At 48.1% G+C, this 19,794-nt stretch overlaps 1 protein-coding gene across 4 annotated transcripts in view; it reads left to right on the forward strand.

Annotated features, from left to right (window-relative positions):
* The window catches only part of SLC5A5 (solute carrier family 5 member 5), a 37,241-nt gene that overhangs the window by 11,191 nt on the left and 6,256 nt on the right, over positions 1-19,794 (forward strand). The window contains exons 1-10 of one of the 4 annotated variants that reach the window (XM_081846175.1): positions 703-764; positions 11,200-11,265; positions 12,078-12,129; positions 12,398-12,465; positions 14,322-14,476; positions 14,595-14,735; positions 16,672-16,801; positions 17,284-17,372; positions 18,556-18,668; positions 19,083-19,153. In XM_081846175.1, the coding sequence (XP_081702301.1) occupies positions 714-764; positions 11,200-11,265; positions 12,078-12,129; positions 12,398-12,465; positions 14,322-14,476; positions 14,595-14,735; positions 16,672-16,801; positions 17,284-17,372; positions 18,556-18,668; positions 19,083-19,153 (936 nt within the window). In that variant the 5' untranslated portion in view covers positions 703-713. Of the gene's footprint in view, positions 1-702; positions 765-787; positions 3,589-10,232; positions 10,598-10,739; positions 11,266-12,077; positions 12,130-12,397; positions 12,466-14,321; positions 14,477-14,594; positions 14,736-16,671; positions 16,802-17,283; positions 17,373-18,555; positions 18,669-19,082; positions 19,154-19,794 lie in introns of those variants that run through there. The other 3 variants (XM_081846173.1, XM_081846174.1, XM_081846176.1) reach the window with 3 other exon arrangements.

Consider the following 19,794-nt stretch of genomic DNA (forward strand, 5'->3'; position numbering starts at 1 on the left):
TATACACACCTGCGTATTCATGTATGTTAATGTAACAGTCTTTTTTATTTTATTTTCCAACCTCATTGTTTAAAAAAGCTCTCAAGTGACCTGGTCCCTTCCAGTGATTATAAGTGATTATAAGTGAGCCAAATCCCATGCATGCAACTTGGCCGTGTGGGCCTTGCAGCAATTGGGGAATTTTCCAGCCCGTGTCTATGATGACACATTTCTCTCCACAAACTTTCTGTTTTGTTTTGTTGGGGCTGTTTGAGTAAGGAAGGGATTTCGAAGAGAGGCAGACACACAATTCAGCAGCTGCGGGCAAGACGTCATGTGAGAGTAGGGCTGGCATATTTCAAAATATGAAAATCCAGACAAAAAGTTGGCAAAGTTGTTGTTGAGCAACCCTAGACTTACTGTTCTTAGTGATTTTGGGCCTTTTTGCAGGTTATTCAGGTGGCAGGGAGTGAAAGGGCAGGTGCTGGGAGAGCAACAGCCAGTAGCCACCAAGGGACCCCCAAGGGTCATCTAGCTGAACCCTCTGCAAGGAAGGGATGTGTTTGCATTTTTTTAAAAAAATAGAGTACAATATTTATTTGCAGGTGACTGGGTCCTTTCTGACAGATGTGAGAAGGCTTGCAGTGCGTGCAGAAGGAAAAGAGAAATTTCCTGGTTGCACAATAACACAACCCAGAGATGTGGGGCTTTTTTCTCTTGCAGGTTGTGCGGGTATGGGGAGTGCAGAGAGCTGGCCTTCTTCTGAACTCCCTCATTTCCTGAAGGTGTGTGTGCCTAAGAGATGCCAGTGGGCTGGCAGGCGATGGGTGATAGGAGATCTGAAGGGCTGCCCCATGGGAGATGCCCCATGGAAATGCCCCTAAGGAACCCTAAGGAATCGAGATAGACTGCCTCTGGTGCTGGAGGTTTCATAAAGGCACAAGCCTCTAGGATCAGGCCAATGGGGGCCCATCTGGCCCACAAACAGGATTCAAACAGGAGACCAGCCTCTGATAGACCTCTCCTCCATGAATTTATTGAATCCTCTGCTGAAGCCGTCAGGGTTGGTGGAATGTGTTCATAACACCCCCCCCCATAGACTATTTGTTTATTGGTAAGTGACTTTCTCAATGTTTTGCAACATCATTTCACTTGAGGCAGATCTAAACCATACATTTGAAGTTCATACATCATTACCATGGGAACTGCAGTTTTCCCTCTTACAGAGCTGCAATGCCCAGCTTGCTTAACACACTACAGTTCCCAGGATTCGGGAATCCTGTGCTTTAAATATCCCTGCATTGCAGGGGGTTGGACTAGATGACCCTTTGAGATCCCTTCCATCTACAGACAAACGCCGGCTCCCTCAGCCTGAAAAGTGAGATGAGTGCCGCACCCCCATACTTGAATTTGCCTGGACTTAACTGTCTAGGGGTCCTTTACCTTACAATTCTATGATTTTATGAAATTTGCTTTCAATGTTAGGTGTTAGTTAGGACACTTCTCCCTAACAAACTCATCTTTCTCTCTTCTGCGAATTTCATTTGCAAATAGGTAGCTCTGCTTTCAAATGCCGGAAAAATGAAAATTCTACCCCATACCTGCAACTGAGCAACTTTGATTGTTGCTTCTATAGGATATTTTGTGTTTTTTTATATGCTGCAAGCCACCCAGAGTGGCTGGGGAAATCCACCCAGATGGGTGGAATATAAATTTAAAAAGAAAGGAAATAGCCGGTGTTCAGCCCTTGTAAACAGCGTCTGAGTGGATATCACTGACTGTCTGAGAAAAGAGCTCAAAAACTCTTTTTGTGTCCGGATTTTCATTTTTTGAAATAGGGCCGTCATGGATGCTTGACAGATGTCAAGGTTGGAAGGACACCCTGGGGGTCATCTAGTCCAGCCCTCTTGCAAGGCAGGAATCTCAGCTCAAGCACCATTGACAGACCCAACCTTTGCTTAAAAACCTCTCGGCAAGCATTTCATTTTCCAATATTCTGATCATTTCTACTTTTAGATAAGTATTTTTATTTGTTTCCTTGATTTCGGGGGTGGGCAGCTGCCCCCTGCCTACACCCAGGACCTCGCCCTCTGGAAGACTTCCTCTTGCAGAAACCCCAGGTTATTTTTGTGCCCGGGCTTCCTGATCTCAGGGCTGAAAGGGCGCAGAGAAAAAGAGGGGGGGGGGGAGAAAGAGAGGGAACCTGGAGCCAGAATTGCAGGTGCCCGGGTCCTTCTTTCCACCAAACAGATCACCTTTGATAAAGAAGAAAGGGATTGGGGGGGGGCGGGAAAGGGTGACGCCTCCCTCTCTCATCGCCGGCTTCATAAAACTCCTCGCAGGTGGCTTGCAAGGAAGCTCTGCGAACAGCTGATCTCGCCTTTGCAACCCGGGCAATTCCTCTCTCGGCTTCCCCTTTTGCTTCTTCTAAGCTGAATTTCTCATTTTCCTCTCACCTCGGGATCTCAGCCTCTTCGCTGAACCTCACAGGACAAATCGCTCGCTTTCTCCCTTTTTATCCACCTGGCTCCTTTGCTCGTCTATTCATTCATTTCCTTTTGAACTTGCTATCACCTAAACCAGATTTTCGTTTTTTCAAGAGACAGTGGCAGAGAGGATAGAGTAGACTCTATAATTGCAAGATATAGGTTATCTTCTTATTTGATTCCTACTTTGCAAACACCAATTCTGGTGGGGTTGTGTGTGTGTGTGGGGGGGGGGGTCTTTGCTGACCTTTTATCCCTGAGAGATTTTGGGTGGGTTTTATTTTCCTGGCTTGATTCCTTCGCCCTTCCTTGGGTGGGGGGCTCTCCTTTTGCTTTCCACACTTTTTTTGTTTCTGTTTAAATAAAACCTTTGCTCCTTTATTCCTCGCCTGCAAACTTTTTGCTATTCCAATGTATCACATCTTGTGGTTAAGTTGTTTGCTATCCAGGCACCTCCAAATCTTGTAAATAGTAATTTGTGGAGATTTTCTCTCTCTCTCTCTCTCTCTCTCTCTCTCTCTCTCTCTCTCTCTCTCTCTCCATCCCTCCCCCCCCTCTCTTTCACCCCACTTCCTGTATTGAGCAGAGTTGGACCTTTACTCCCTTCTCCCCAAGGACTGAAGCTCATTTCTCTTCCCTCTGCTGTTGTCCTTCCAACCCTCCAAATCCTCCTCCTTTTTCTTTCTCTGCTGGACCCACCAAGGGTTGCTCTCTCCATCTGCTGTGGTGTTGGTCCTCTCAGCTGCCCAATATGGCGCTAGGAGGCGGTTTAGAGGTCTTCCGAGCAGAGATGCTCACCTTCAGTTTATGGGATTATGGGGTCTTTGCCTTGATGCTCCTCATCTCCACCAGCATCGGCCTCTTCTATGCCCTCTCCAAAGGAGGCCAGAAGACTTCTGAGGACTTCTTCACAGGCGGGCGGCAGATGTCGGCCATCCCCGTGGGGCTCTCCCTGTCCGCCAGCTTCATGTCGGCCATCCAGGTTCTGGGGGTCCCGGCCGAGGCCTATCGCTATGGGGTGAAGTTCCTGTGGATGTGCTTGGGGCAGCTGCTGAACACACTCCTGACCGCTTACCTCTTCCTGCCCGTCTTCTACCGCCTCGGCCTCACCAGCACCTACGAGGTGAGCTCATTGCTTGGTTTCCTTTATTGCAATTCTTTTAAAAAATGTATTTGTCAGTTTTTGAGTTTTACAATTTTTTGCAGCAAATCACAGTGCATAAAATACCATGAAGCATACAAAACCATGTAAAAGGTTCAAACATGTCATGCATTTTAGTTATCCTTTCCCACTGCGTGTTCTTTTCTTTTTCAATCTTCTCTGTTAGGTTTACACTGCTGAATTTCCTCTAAACCTACTAACGTCTTAATCCGTTCAAAATAATTTTTTTAGATATTCCAGAAATCTTTTCCAATCTTGCTTAAAGAGTCTTTCTTCCTGATCTCTTGATTGCTTTGTTGCATTTCTGTCCCAAGATAAACTGACGCACATGGTGGTTCTTCCACTCCTCATTTAGTCCCCACAGCAGGCTGAGAGGCAGGGGCTGCCCCCCAAGGTCGCTCCCACTGAGCTTCATGGTCGAGTGAGACCTCTTCCTAGCTCAGTCAGTAGAGCAGGAGCCTCAGGATTGCAGGTTCAAGCCCCACGTTGGGCAAAAGATTCCTGCATTGCAGTGGGTTGGGCTAGATGACCCCCGGGGTCCCTTCCAACTCTACAAGTCTAGAATTCTATGACTTGAACCCTGGTCTCTTCCAGCTCCTGGTCCTCATTTAATCCCCACAACAACCCTGTGAGGTAGGCTAGTGCCCGCCATGTCACGCCTAGTGGACTTCATGGCTGAGTGGGAGGACTTCCAGGACTCTTCCAGGTTTTAGATTGTGCTGTGATTTCTGCATTGCAGCAGGCTGGGCTAGGAGGACCCTTGGAGCAATTTATGATTCTATGATCCATTGAAGGTCTTTAAACAGGGCTCCTTCCAACTAGGAGATATCTATGAGAGTTTGGACAGGCATCTGTGAGTGATTCTTGGCAGGGAGTTGCCAGACTCCTGCTTGTGGGCTTCCCATCGGGGCAGGAGGAAGGGCTGGATGGGCCCCTTTGGCAGGTCCAGCTGCTGCCAGGCTCTTATGTCCCTAAGGAACCTTCCAGGCCAGAGGCAATCTCTCTGGATTCCTAGGTTCTATGGGGTATTTGGCCCCTGTGAGAACAGGGGGCTGGGCTCTGTCCAATTCTGCAGATCGGAGAGGTGAAGTGTTTATTGTGGTTTGACCATGTGAAGCACCTTGAGACTTCCTCCCTGACATCTCCACCATCTGGGGATACCTGGATCTGGACTGTTTTCACTCACTGATACCCCATCCTGTAGAATTTTATCAGTTATATTTCACCTGCACAATTGGAACGAATTTCTGGAACCAAAATGCCTTTTCTGTGCAGCCTGAGCAAGATCAGTGAACAGTGCAATAGTGAATTGTTGTTACTTGTCTTCACTCCCCCCCCCCCGCCCTGCTCAGAGTTGAGAAGAATATTTTTACATTATGAATGGTCCATGTCTCCGGTATAGAGGCTAATATATATGCAGACTGTTCCTGGATCAAGTGACTTTCCTTTAAGTTATCACAGCTCTTAACCCAGTTCAGGGTGGTCCTCGGAACTAGTCAGATGTTTAACTGAGAACCAAGCACTGTCAGCCCATCATTTGAAAAATAAGATTTTAGAGCCATCTTGCCCCCAAATGGCAACTAGACATTCCATTTTGGTTACTGCAACCTCAGTTTAGGGAGGCTGAAATGGTTGCTGGCTGCTGCTCTGCGGGTGAGAGAAGGAGCTCTGAGCGAACTTTAGCTGCTTTGCACGCAGCCTTCCAGCAGCCAAGTGACCTCAGGATAAACCGAGGTCAGTCCTTTTGCACAGCACTAATCTTTGTACCGTCTCCTGTGGACCTTGTGGTTTTGTTTGGGTGCTTGTGTCACTTTGGCACAGTTAAAAACATACCAGATGATTTGTGTTGCCTGCTCAAAACAACCTGAAACCAAACAGAGTAAGAGGCAAGACCTTGACCCTAACCCTGGGTGATCCTCGCACTCGCATCCCACTTGCGGGTTTCCCATAACAGGAGGCTGGACTAGGTGGACCATTTGCCTGGTCCCCAGCCCGGGTCTTTTTATGTTCATAAGGGCATTAGGAACACAGGAAGCTGCCTTAGAATCATAGCACTGGAAGGGGTCTGAGAGTCGTCTAGTCCAGGGGTCTGCAACCTTTAAGACAAAAAGAGCCACTTGGACCCGTTTCCGAAGGAAAAAAAACTGGGAGCCGCAAAACTCGTCATTATAAAAATAACGTTTTTGTCACTTTTTTATTATTTCTTTGTTTGACCCCTCAGAATTACTCCTCCTCATAGAAATAAACGTTAAATTAACAAGTTACCTTTTTTGTGTGTGTGTTCTTCACTCCCCTTCAAAACAGTGACCAGCGTACATGCCCCTTACAATGTAGCGGGCGGGCGGGCGGGAAGGTGACGTCGGGACGGTGCGTGACTAACGCACGCACCGCCCCCATGTGACGTCACAGCCAGTACAGCGCCCGCCACAGTGGGGAGTGTCGGGGTGCACAATGCGCCTCCTCCCCTCGCTAGTATCCGCCCCGGAGCCGCGGCAAAGGTGTAAAAGAGCCACATGCGGCACCGGAGCCGCGGGTTGCAGACCCCTGATCTAGTCCAACCCCGTACAATGTAGGAATCTCGGCTAAAGCATCCATGACAGATGGCCACCCAACCTCTGCTTAAAAAAGGAGGAGTGTCCTGAGGGAGACAGTTCCATTGTTGAACAGCTCTCACTGTCAGAAAGTTCTTCCTGATGTTTAGTTGGAATCTCCTTTTTTTGTAACTTGAAGCCATTGGTTTGGGACCTCCCCTCCAGAGCAGGAGAAAACAAGCTTGTTCCCTCTTCCATGTGACAGCCCTTCAGATATTGGAAGATGGCTCCTATCTCCCCTCAGTCTTCTCTTCACCTGGCTTAACATACCCAGCTCCTTCAACCATTCCTCATAAGGCCTGGATTTGACCATCTTGGCTGTCCTCCTTTGCACATGTTCTAGTTTGTCGATGTCCTTCTTAAATTGTGGTGCCCAGAGCTGGACACAATATCCCAGGTGTGGTCTCACCAAGGCAGAATAGTGGAAATACGAATTTCTAGGATCTGGACATAAGACTTCATGGAAGATAAACCCCTTGGGCCAAGCTATTGCTTTGGATGTGTGTTGCAAGAGCTGAGCTGCCCATGAAGCTGAGCTTTGCAAAAGGTTGGCTGCAAACCCAACTCCCTCAACCATTCCTCATCAGGTTTGGTTTCCAGACCCTTGATTATCTAGGCTGCCCTCCTCTGCACACCTTCCAGCTTAAATTGTGGAGGATCTTCTAGTGTTCCCTGAGTTCTAGTGTTAGGACAGAGGAAGGAAAATGCCCCTCTGCTCACGATTTCCAAGCCCAGCTTGGTTTTACAAACCCACGTGACCACATGCATGTTTCCAGCGCACATGCCCATGCGCTGCAGAGGCCTCTCCCAAACCAGATGGCAGGACAAGGGTGTTTTCCTAGCGTATCTTGAGACTCCCAAAACAAACCACTTCTTGACTTTTGAATCAGCCCTGTCTGAGCACCCTCTTGCAGAGCAAACATATCCAGACCAGCTGAGAAGAGATTTTGGCAGCAGAGGCAGCCTTGTTCTCACTCCAGGAATGTTGGCCAGGAATGTGCCAACGTGTGTAAAATTTACAAAGCAAACATAGCCCATTGGAGCTCTCTCTTCAGTTAGGTTCCTCGTGCTTCTGATCTAAAACCCCGTTTTTGCAGCAATTTGCTATTTTCTTTTTTTTTAACCCTACCACTGCATGCAATTTTACTAATGCTTTAGAGCAGATTTCTCCCAATAAACACATTTTGCTATCACTTTTAGAATCATAGACTTGTAGAGACATGGGTCTTGAACCTACAACCCTGAGATTAAGGCTCTCATGCTCTACTTGCAGAGCTATCAGAATACATTTTCCTACGTTATATTCACCCATGAATCCATGTGGCACAGTGGGTCAGTGGGTCTGGCTGTTCACCCAAAGGCTGGTGGTGCATTGAAGGGGGTTGGACTGAATGACCTCTGGGGGTCCCTTCCCTTCCCCCTCTACTATTCTAGGATTCTGTGATATCAAAGGTGTGACTAGGTGCAATGTAGCTTCCTGTGTTCCAGCTAAGTACAAAACCTGCAACATTTCTCTGATGAAAACAGGCATGTCCTATTAAATAATAATAATAATAATAATAATAATAATAATAATAATAATAGCAATAACGATAATACCGTAATAATTAATTTTATTATTTATACCCCACCACTTATATCACAGGCACTCTGGGCAGCTTCCAACATATATAAAACATAATGAAACATTACACATTAAAAAAAGCTTCCCTATCCAGGGCTGCTTTCAGATGTTGTCCAAAGGTTGTCTAGTGACTTATCTCCTTGGCTCGGGGGTTGCATAACTCCAGACCCCCCAACATTTCTTCAGAGAAAATAGGGACGTCCTAAACAGTGGCGGAGTTTCATGCTCCGGCACCGGAGGGCGGAGAGGGGGGGGGGGACTGGTGCGCATCCCAGGGGCATGGCGCCCAGCAGGGGCGGGGGGAGCAGCTGCCATGGCACCCCCCCACCGGGATCGTGCTGCTGGGGGCGGTGCACTCCCCCCGCACTCCTCTTCCTCCGCCTAAAGGAAAGCAGGACATTTCGGGATCAAATCAGAAATCGGGCCGGCGTCTGTAAATCAGGGAGTTTCCCTGGAAAATAGGGACACTTGGTGGTCTGAAAGTACACAGTGGATCACATTTAGAGGAATGTTGCATATACAGGATTATGTTGTTTGCCTCGGAGACGTTTGATGCTGTCAGGCAGATCAACAAATGACTCAAGGAGTGAACCTCAGGTCTGAGTCATCTGTTGACTGATTTCAGATTTACCGTAATCCTCCGCATCTGGACTAGATCCCTGGGATCACACTGCGGTGTCCCAAAGCCCTGCAGTCATCTTGTTTGCATTGCATAGCAGCCTGCAGTTAGCTGGGATTATTACTATTTTTAAAGAAATTGGGGTTTAGGAACTGCCAATCTTGCAAAATGGTTTGGATTGCGAAAGAGAAGGGCTGAGAGTTTCCCTAGCTGTCGCACAACACAAGAACTTGTAGCCAACGGAAACTGAGGCCAGATAAACGAAGAAACCGTCTGCACACAGCACGTAGTTGAACTGTGGAACTCGCTGCCACAGGGGGGGAGTGAGGGATTGCAAACTGGATGGCTTTAAACTATGCTTTTTTTCTTTAAAAAAATGTTTAGGGGTATTCTCATTTTCCTACTCATATTGAAATACTGCCCCTCAATGAGGCCAAACTTAGATTCACAAAATGTTTGGCGGTATGCCTACCCGTTTGGAGTCAGCCATGCTGGAAACCGCAGGAGGGGAGAGATGCTCTTGAATCCTGGACTTCCGGGTTTCCCTTGGGGGCATCTGGTGCACCACTGGGAGGACAGGATACTGGCCCAGGTGGGCTTCCATTGGCCTGATCCAGCAGCCAGGCTTTTCTCGTGCTCTTGTGGAGCCTCCAGGCCCAGAGGCAGTCTATCCTGATTTCCAGGTTCTATGGGGTATTTGGCCACCGTGAGGACAGGACCCTGGGCTAGATGGGCTTCCATTGGCCTGATCCAGCTGGCTCTGGTTATCTTCTTATAGAACTTCCAAGTCCAGAAGCAGTTTACCCATATTCCTAGATGCTTAGGGGCCTTTGGCCACTGAGAGGACAGGGTGAAGGACTAGATGGGCCTCTTGGACCTGTGTTCTCACATGAAACCCAGGCAGCCAGGCCTCACCTGACGCAAAAGCCACCACCACGGATTGGATGCTTTTGCTTGCATGGCTGGGCAGGGAGCCAAGAAGCACCATCAAGGGCTTTCAAAGAGGCAGAGAGCCATGTAGCTTTGGAGTGAAGGTATCTCAGGTGGGTTGAGGAAGCCAGCCATGGAAGGATGTGGTGCGCATTTGCGTATGGTAGTGCCGCAGATGAGCCGATGTGGAAGCTTGGTTCCACAAGGAGCTCTCAAGGACATCACAGCAATGTGGAAGGTGCCTCATAATCCAGGTGGACCCGTAAGAACATCAGAGGAACCCCTGTTGGGTCAGGCCAAAACCGCAGACCGTTGAGCTAGAGGTGAGAGAAGGCTCAGGGGCAAAGTCCCCAACCCTGCACTTCTTGACCTGCTGGAGAGATGGGGTGAAAGGCGAAACACACACACACACACACACACAGTGGGGTGTCTCTGTGTGCTTGCAAAATCAATAAACAAAATGTGTGTGTGTGTTTTGGAACAAGGGAGGCAGTTAGCTGAGATGCTGCCGGGAACGAAGACTGCTTACTATCTTTGGCAGGGAATGGCTGAGCTGAAAGAATGATGGAAACAGCTGGAATCCTTCCATAGAATCAGAGGATTGTAGAGCTGAAAGGAACCCCAGGGGTCACCTAGCCCAACCCCACGCAATACAGAAACCTTTTGCCCCATGTGGGGCTCGAATCCATGACACTTGGAGTCTCGTGCTTTGCTGAATGGGCTACCCGTGCCAGACCACTAGTCTTTCCCCACCAGCCTTCACTGGAGGGGCCCTTTGAGACTGAATCGGGGACCTTCTACTTGCAAGGATGCTGAACCTTGCAAGGATGCCACCACCCTTCCACTGAAAATAATTTTTAAAAAAGATTCTAGTCCACACCCCTATTAGAATCATGGAACTGTAGAGTTGGAAGGAACCTCAAGAGTCATCTAGTCCAACCCCCTGCAAGGCTGGGATCTCAGCTAAAGCAACCATGGCCAATTGATTCAATAGGAACAAAGGAATCTCACTTGTAGCCTTGACCCATTCACCACAGTGTTGTCTAGACAGACTGGCAGCTATGGCTCTTTAGGGTTTCAGATTCGGGGGTCTCTCCCTGCAGCCCTTCCTGGAGATGCCCCTGGGTGACCTTCTGCATGCAATATAGGGGCTTGACTGCTGAGCGAAGGTCCTTCTTCTCCATGCCCTTGGCTCAGTGGATAAGAGTCTCCTTCTTTGGAGGTCTTTAAGCAGAGGCTTGACAACCATATGTCAGGAGTGCTCTGATGGTGTTTCCTGCTTGGCAGGGGGTTGGACTCGATGGCCCTTGTGGTCTCTTCCAACTCTATGATTCTATGATTCTAAGAGCACGAGGCTCTCTATCTCAGGGTCATGAGTTCGAGCCCCATGTTGGGCAAATGATTCCTGCACTGCAGGGGGTTAGGCTAGATGGCCCTTGAGGTCCCTTCCAACACTACAATGTTACCTGAATCTACAATTCTAGGATTCTTCTTAAACCAAGATGAGGCTCCTGCCCTCATGTTTCTGAAAAAAGGAGGGATTTAATTGCAATCTGCGTCATACCAAGTTAGATTGCTAGTCTGTGTAGCTCAGTACTGTCTCCACTGGCTGGCAGCAATGAATCACCTGGACATCAGAGAAGAGGTCTTTCCCAGTCCCACTTGGAGATGCCACCATGGGACTGATCCTGGGACCTTCTGCCAGCAAGGCAATCACTCTTCTGAGAGGAATCTCCTGTGGAGACTCTTTGGAAAGATCCCACTTGTTCTTCTCCCTCTCCTCTCAACTCTCCATCTTCTCTCGGCAGTACCTGGAAATGAGGTTCTCCAAAGCAGTCCGCCTGTGTGGGACGATCCAGTATATCATTGCCACGGTAAGTTGCTGGGGGTCTGCTGGGCGGGCAAAGAATCTGTGGGAGAGAGGAGGCCAGAATCAGGGCAGACGCTGAAGCAGGAGAGGAGGGGTCAAGGGGAGAGAGGAGAGAGGAGTCTGGCTGGGGAAGAAGCCAGGGGGTCTCCCCCCTCCTGCTGCGACAAGCTCCCCTCCTGCCTGATCTCCCAGAACCAGGAGAGGCATGAAGAGGGTGGAGGAGAGGTTGGCTTGGTCTTCGATTGCTTGGGGAAAACCCTGGAAGGGAGGAGTTTTGGGCAGTTGACATGGACTGGTTGGATGCAGAGGAATGGGGGAGGAAGCAGCTAGGGAACCCCCAAGGGAAGAAGGCTCAGAGCCGAGGGACTGCAGGTGGGATGACAATGAGTGGTCAGAGGGAGAAGAGGGAGCAGACGGGGGGGGGGGAGCGGAAGAGGTAACAGGGTGTTAGTGAGCAGGTAGAAGCTGAAGCAGGAGAGGAAGGAGGCCGAGAGGCCGAGAGGAGTCTGGCTGGTGAAGAAGCCAGGGAGTCTCCCCCCTCCTGCTGCAACAAGCTCCCCCCCCCCCCCCGGTCTCCCAGAAGCAGGAGAGGTGGGTTTAGGGTAGCACAACTGGGCGCTGTGCTGCAGGGGACACCAAAACAACACTGTAGAACAGAGTGCAAGAAGTGGGGGGGGGGACACACCAAATTTTAGTGTTGCACAGGGCACTGTTGAAATTTGAAAGCCCAAAGTCCACCCCTGTTTCCTCCAAAGTTCCTTCTTCTAAGACATGGATGCCGATCTTGAAACAACTCCTTCTCCCCATCCAACACAGATGCTGTATACCGGGATTGTCATCTATGCTCCAGCCTTGATCCTCAACCAAGGTCAGTCCTGTGTTGTCTCTCAGGTCTGGAAAGCAAGCCAGATGAGGAGTGGTTGAGGGAGTGGGGTCCGTTCAGCCTGGAGGAGACCTTGGACACCAGAGCCGCCCTCAAATAGCGGAAGGGCTCTTGCATGGCAGGTGGAGCAAGCTTCGTAGAATGGCAGAGTTGGAGGGGCTCCCCGGGGGTCATGCAGGGATCTCAGCTGACGGGGGGCCCACCAGCTCCTGAGCTCACAGTCCTTCCCTTTTCCTCTTGGTTATGTCTCTAGTGACTGGGCTGGATATCTGGGCCTCCCTGCTCTCCACGGGGATCATCTGCACCTTCTACACAACCATTGTGAGTACGATTGGATGGGCTCATTGATTTATTTCCATTAATTAATTTCTTTCTTTTAAAAAAATATTTTTAGTGCTCAATTTCCACATAACAAATTATCAAACTATACAATCACCTATGTAATCCGCCACCCCCCCCCATGGACCTCCCTCAGCTCCTCTCCCTGATTTTGCTGCACATATTTTCTCTGCATATTATAAAATTATATATACCCTTACATATCTGTCCTTCATGTTATCAACAATAAATTTGTGTATGTTTATTCAAAACCTGCCAAGGAGTTCAGTTCAATTTTTTTGTATTTTTAAATAATTTGTATAAAGTTCCCATTCCTCCTTGAAGTCACAGTTGTCCTTGTCTCGCAATTTGTATGTCAATTTGGCCAGTTCTGTGTAGTTCATCAATTTCTCTTGCCACTGTTCCATTGTCGGGATTTCTTCATTCTTCCATCCTTGTGCTATCAAGACTCTTGCCGCTGTTGTAGCATACATAAATAAGTTCCTTATTTTCCTTGGCAGGTCTTGTCCTACAATCCCTAACAAAAATGCTTCTGTTTTTTTTGCAAATGTCATTTTAAACATTTTCTTCAATTCATTATATATCATTTCCCAAATTTTTTTAAAAATTTCCTTACAATTAATTAATTTCTATTATGCACATTCAGTTTGTGCGCAACCATACACACACACACTGATCCCGGAAGTGACCTGGAAACGTCACCAAAAGGGGCGGAAGCAGGGGCGGGATGGGGCATTTGCTTAGCTTTGCAAATGTGCTAGCAGTTTTATCGTTGCACCACCTGGAGGGTAAAAATGCACAATCCTGCTTTAAAATAAAAATACTAAAACTAATTACTATGACCTCACCCTTCTTAAGGTAGGCTTGGAGAAACAAGGATGTTTTTAGCAGGTGCCGAAAAGGCAGCAAGGAGAGCACCTGCCTGGTGCCAAGAGGCAGGGAGTTCCGAAGGTTAGGCACTGCCATCCTAAGTGATGGATGTGCTTGGGGGCTCCCTCTCCACCCGGGGGTGAGCCAAAGTCCTCCCTGACCCATTCCGTTAGATACCTGCTCTCCAAGTGGTTTGCAACAAAAGTACCAGTAAAATAAATAAAATAATAATATAAAACGAGAAAACCACTCTTAAAAATAAGAAATCAGTATGACGCACTGTTCCTGGAAGAATGGAATATTTGAAATAATATTTTGGAATATTTGTAAAAATATCACAATCAGATGACATTATGAGCAGGATTTGGAATATGAGCAGCAGCAGAGAACTGATAATATATGAAAAAGGAGAATATGTCATGGGTGAAATGTTTATTAGAGTGCAGTGTGTTGTTATTTGATATAATTTTGTTTTATCTACATGCAAGAGTTGGTAAAGGGACAGCTTGAAGGAAAAGGAATTTGCTTAGAAATGAGTGTTAATTTGAGATATATCTGTGAAATAAGCAGCATGTAAAAGGGTATGAACTGGAATATATCTGAGAGTGGGAAACCAGTTTTTGCAAAAACCTGTATGAAATTAATTGTAATTTCGTTTTGATGTGTTTTAAATTTGAAAATGAATAGAAATTAATTGGCGGGAAAAAATAGAATACATTCTGTAAATGGGATCAGATTAAGAATGGCATGGAGAGGTAGACCAGAAGTCAAAGTTGAAAGAGAAGCGCATAACAAATTTGGAATGTAGAATTTATATGTAAAGATGTTAGCATTTAATTAAATAATTGACAGAGAGAGACACTTTTGAAAGCATTTGAAAGAGGAAACCAGCCACGAGACGCTTATTTCTCTGTGCGTTCTGCAGCCAGGCGACTTGGGCGCCCCTGACTTTCCCCTCCGTCTTCCAGGGAGGAATGAAAGCCGTGATCTGGACAGACGTCTTCCAAGTGGTGGTGATGCTTTCGGGTTTTGTCGCCATCTTGATCCAGGGGACCATCCTGGTGGGGAGCCCCGCACAAGTCCTGGCCATCGCCTACAACAACTCCCGCATCAACTTCAACGAGTACGTCCTGGGTTGTGGAAACTATAGCGCTATCAGCACCATCTCTGGGGGGTCCAGAGGCAGTCTATTGTGATTCCTAGGTCCGTCTTCCCACATTCCTCCCTCTCTGTTCCCCCAGCTTTAACCTGGATCCTCGCAGCCGCTACACTTTTTGGACCTTCATCTTTGGCGGGACGATGGTCTGGCTTTCCATGTACGGGGTGAATCAGGCCCAGGTCCAGCGCTACGTGGCCTGCAAGACAGAGAGAGAGGCGAAATTGTGAGTTGGGTGGAAGGGGGAAACCTGAAGGGAGGGCTCATTTAAGCATCGCCCTTAGACGCCGGGGGGGGGGGGGGGACTGAGAAGGAATAACCTGGGGCATCTTTTCGCAGTGGAGCAAGCAGAGACCCCCGACCCAAAGGAGTCCATTTTTGTGTCTGATTTTCCTAGAATCTGCATCTGAGCAGCTTCCCAACTCCCCGTTTCAGAGGGAACAGAAAATAGAGAAAAGCTGACCCTATTTTCACTGAAGAAATGTTGGGGGGGCCAGAGGGAACTGAAGCCCCAAAGTGGTGGAGGCTGATATACATCATAAGGAATATCAGTCAATCAGTTAGTCATAGACCAGGAGTTTAAAAAAGGCTAAGAATACAATAATTGTAAGAACAAGCCGGATAAAAGCAGGGAGACGAGTCGCCAACCAGCTAGAATTTTAGTTGTTAGTAAAATGATTCGAAGAAGAGCCATGTGTCTGAAATACAAGATTTCATAAAAGGAATTATAATAATGCCTCTCTCAGGCTTGCTGTCTTGATTTATCATGATTTTCCTGCGGGTAATAGCAGATGCACAGAATTGTGCTAAATTGTGTGTAATCAGAGGGTTTCAATCTGATAATAGGTATTTTAAATAGACTGCTTCAGATCTCCCTGAATTGGGGTAATGAGCTGTTTGCGGAGGTTGTAATTAAAAGGGCAATGGAATAATATATTGGCACTTCCCATGTCACAGGGAAATTACCACTTTTAAACAGGGATCTTATTATTTCTGCCTCTGAGGAGTAGGGAAGGTAGAATTTTAAATCTGGTTAGCATAAAAGCTTTCCTATATTTAGGGATGGGTAAATTTGACACCTATTTTGGCATTGTAAATGCTCCCACATAGCCCTTAATAGCGAATAATCCGAGGTGACTTTTGCACTGGGGCAAACAGAGACTCCCCCCCCCCAAAGGGCTGCATTTTTGTCTCCTGTTTCCTCGGAAGCTGCTGGCTGTTTCTCTGGCCGAGGCTTCTGAGATATCCCCATGGCAGATCCTGCCAGGTAGTTGTGTTGCTCCGTGTCCCTGAGTCTATAGACTCAAGCTGTATTCCTGGGGAGGCTCGATAACCTGGGGGCACCCTCTTGGCCACCCCACCCAGGTGCCCATCCCACAGCCCCACAAAGCTATCAGCAGCTGGCTGGGCTGTGCTGGGCTGATAAAAAGGTTGGCTGGGGACAGACTGGGAGATCCTGGGCCTTCCTGCATAGACCAGGCAAGGTGCCAGACCTCAGTGTTTCATTTAATCAGGGCATTTATATCACAGCCTTTTCTCCAAGGAGCCCAAGGCAGCTTGCCTGGGTCTCCTCATTTAACACCCCCCCCCCAATGACCCTGGGAGGTGGGCTAATGCCACAGGAGGGGAGAGAGGGCTCTTGTGTTCAAATCCTGCTTCCCTTCAGGGCACCTGGTTGGCTGCTGTGGAAACATGACACTGGACTAGAAGGGGCCATTGCCCTGATCCAGCAGAAGCCCCTTATTACAGAATCACAGAATTGTAGAGTTGGAAAGGACCCCGAGGGTCATCTAGACCAACCCCCTTCAATGCAGAAGTATGCAGCTGGCCCACACGGGGATTGAACCCACGAACTGAGAAGATAGCTCAGTCAGCGGAGCATGGGACTCTTAAACTCAAGGTCGTGGGTTCAAGCCATGCATTGTGCAGAATATTCCTGCCTTGTAGGGGGTTGGACTAGATGACCCTCAGGGTCCCTTCCAACTTGACAATTCTGTAATTCTACAATTCTACCTTGGCACCACACTGAGCCACCTTCTGGGCTCCCCATCCCTCTTCCAGACCTTTGTAAGCTCCTTAATTGCTTGATTTCCCCTATTCTCCCTGTCCTGGGTTCAAATTTTATTTTTGTCCTCTCTGCTTCCCCTCTTCTCTCTGCCCAGAGCTCTCCTTGTCAACCAGGTGGGCCTCTTCTTCATCGTCTCCAGCGCTGTGGGCTGCGGGATTGTCATGTTCACCCTCTACAAGGACTGCGACCCCCTTTTGGCCGGGTACATCTCTGCACCTGACCAGGTACCCCTCTGCCTTGCAGGGGTGGGGCTGGGGCTCAGAGGGGGAAAGCCAAAGCAAACTGCTTGCCGTAGGAAAGAACAAAGGGTCAAACAGGCAAACAAACCACCCCCAACAGAGAAGTTCTTGTGCTGCAGTCGTGCAAAAATGTTATGGGATGGCGGGAGGTAGAACACACATTGGAGAAATGAGAAAGAAAGCAGATGGGGTGGAAATTGCTGAGGTCTGCTTGTTTAATTTAAGAAATGTATTAGTTACCTTGCAGGGGGTGGGCATAGAATCATGGAACTCTTCCAACTTTATGATTCTTTCATTTTCCCTGTTAACAATTCCTGCATTGCAGGGGGTGGACTGGATGACCCTTGGGGTCCCTTTTGACTCTACCATTCTTTGTGCATCTTGTGGCCAGCTTCAAATCATGGCCATCTCCCTGCCCTCCTGCTGCCCCTGAAACAGAACTGACACTTTCTCTCCTTTTCTCTCAGTACATGCCGTATTTGGTCTTGGATATCTTTGAGAAATACCCCGGGGTGCCTGGACTTTTCCTGGCTTGTGCATACAGCGGGACTCTGAGGTGAGTGTGGGAGACCCCCTCTTTGCCCCACACAGAATAAACCCCCCAAAGAAATTACATTTCCTGCAAAGGAGACACAAAAACTTTGATTCCTGAGTATAGCTAAAGCTATCTAATACTAGAAGCTTTAGGAAAGTCAACAAAATTTATTTTATTGCATCTGCTTCTGGGGTGGAGCATGGTGCCCCCAAAGTCCCCAGCTTGTGGTTTCTCAGGGAGTGTTTCCATTTCAGTTTTCTGAGTATTTCCAGCACTCTGGTTCAGTGCAGGATGCTGACCTGAAATTCAACAGCCAGCCTGGTTAGGTTTTGTACACAAATGGCAGTGGCAAAATGTCCTGGGCTCAGCCTGAGGATCTCTAGGGGCCTCAATAGGGGTGGCCCCGTGAGTTACATGCCTCACTTTCTTCTAGAACGGGACGGGTGTTGGTTTACGCAGATTAAAACGCTGCAGGTGAGATGCAAAAAGCGAGGAACATATAAAAATAATCATGAATTTAATAGAATTAAAACAATATTTTTACATTGCAGGGGGTTGGACTAGATGATCACTGGGGTCCCTTCCAACACTACAGATTCTAATATGAAAAAGATCTATTAAAAGACACATAATAAAAACAACACAGCACTCTTAAAAACCATTTCCTTTTTTTAAAAAAGACCCATAGAAATAGAACAGGATTCACTTGCCAGCAGAAGGTCAGCAAGGAGGGAGCCAGCCAAGCTTCTCTAGGCAGAGAGTTCCAAACTTGTCTGGGAAGAGCCACCACCAAAAAGCTCCTCTCCCGCTATATGGGAAGATATTATAGACCTTCAGCTAGCCTTCAGGATCAGGCCAAAGGATCATCTAGGTCTGCATTTCATCCCTGGAGGGGCCAAATTGCCCCAAAGAACCTAGGGATCTAGATAGACTGCCTCTGGACCTGGAGGTTCCACAAGTTGATGGCACCCACCTGAGAGGTGCTGGAACTGCACTCTGGCATTCTCTGGATGGGGAAAAAAGCACTGCCAGAAAAGCATGGCGTGAGCTGAACAGCCGTCTCTTGGGATTGCTTCCCCGGTGCATTTGATGATAGACTGCTCTTGAAGCTGGAGGCTCCTTCCTAGCTAATTCAGGCTGTTGGTGGCTTTGTCCTCCGCGACACGTCATTGTAGCAGCTGCCCCATCTTCCCTCCCTCTGCAGCACGGCTTCCACCAGCATCAACGCCATGGCCGCCGTCACCGTGGAGGACCTGATCAAGCCAAACTTGCCCAGCCTCTCCCCACGGAAGCTGACCCTCATCTCCAAAGGGCTCTGTGAGTGAAGGTGGCCGGGGCATCCTCCAAAGCATGGGGAGGCTGGGCTGGGCATCCCAGGAGACCCCTTGGGAACAAGCATAGTTCCGTCAGGAGATTCTTAATTTCGGGGTTGTGGGTTCGAGCCCCACGTTGGGTAAAAAGATTCCTGCATTGCAGGGGGTTGGACTAGATGGCCCTCGGGTCCCTTCCGGCTCGACGATTCTACCATCCAAGGCCAATTGTTTTCAACAGATCTACTCCTGAGGATTTGTTCATTTCATAAAATTTATACACTGCTTGATTGTAAACAAACAAACAAGCAGTCTCCAGCAAGGCCAAAACACTAAAATGGCCAATGAGAAAAATTAGCAGTAATAATAATAATAATAATGATAATAATGGAAATTGTGCTTTTATTCTTAACATTTCCAGCACTGATTTATGGGATGTCGTGCATCACCGTTGCAGCGCTGTCTTCGTTACTGGGAGGCGGGGTGTTGCAGGTAATAATTATTTTATTTTATTTTTTTATTATTATTATTCCTATTTATGCACTGCCCATCTGGCTGGGTAACTGTCTCCGCTTATGACCCCTCCCTCAATTTCTTCTCTATCTTCCACAAGGATTTGGCTCATGTGTTTTTTCCTGAAAGCACAATCTGCATTTGAGATAGCAACAGGGTATTTTGCAGGCCACGCTTCTCCACTATTTTCTTCAGGGAGCCAAACTACTTAAGAACCCAAGAAGAGGCTGCTGGATCAGGCCAAAGTGCCCCCCCCCCCAGTTCAGCATCCTGCACTCACAGTGGCCAAATGTCCTTAAGAACCTGGGAATTGAGATAGACTGCCTCTGGACCAGGAGGTTCCATAAGAAGATCATAAGAGTTTGGCTGACTGGATGAGGCCAAAGGGGGCCCATCTAGTCCAGCCTCCTGTTCTCACAGTGGCCAGCCTGCAAGGGAAACCCACAAGCAGGATCTGAGCACAGCTGCTGCTTCCCCACCATCTAGTATTCAGAGGTAGACTGCTCCTGGGCATGGAGGTTCTGCTGTCACAGTAGTCCTCCTTAAGAAGAGCTTGGCTGCTGGATCAGGCCCATCTCATCCTGCACCACAGGTGCCCCCAGAGGAAACCCAGAAGGAGG

Source organism: Podarcis erhardii (genome assembly GCF_964252035.2).
Source record: "Podarcis erhardii genome assembly, chromosome: 18".
Taxonomy (NCBI): domain Eukaryota; kingdom Metazoa; phylum Chordata; class Lepidosauria; order Squamata; family Lacertidae; genus Podarcis; species Podarcis erhardii.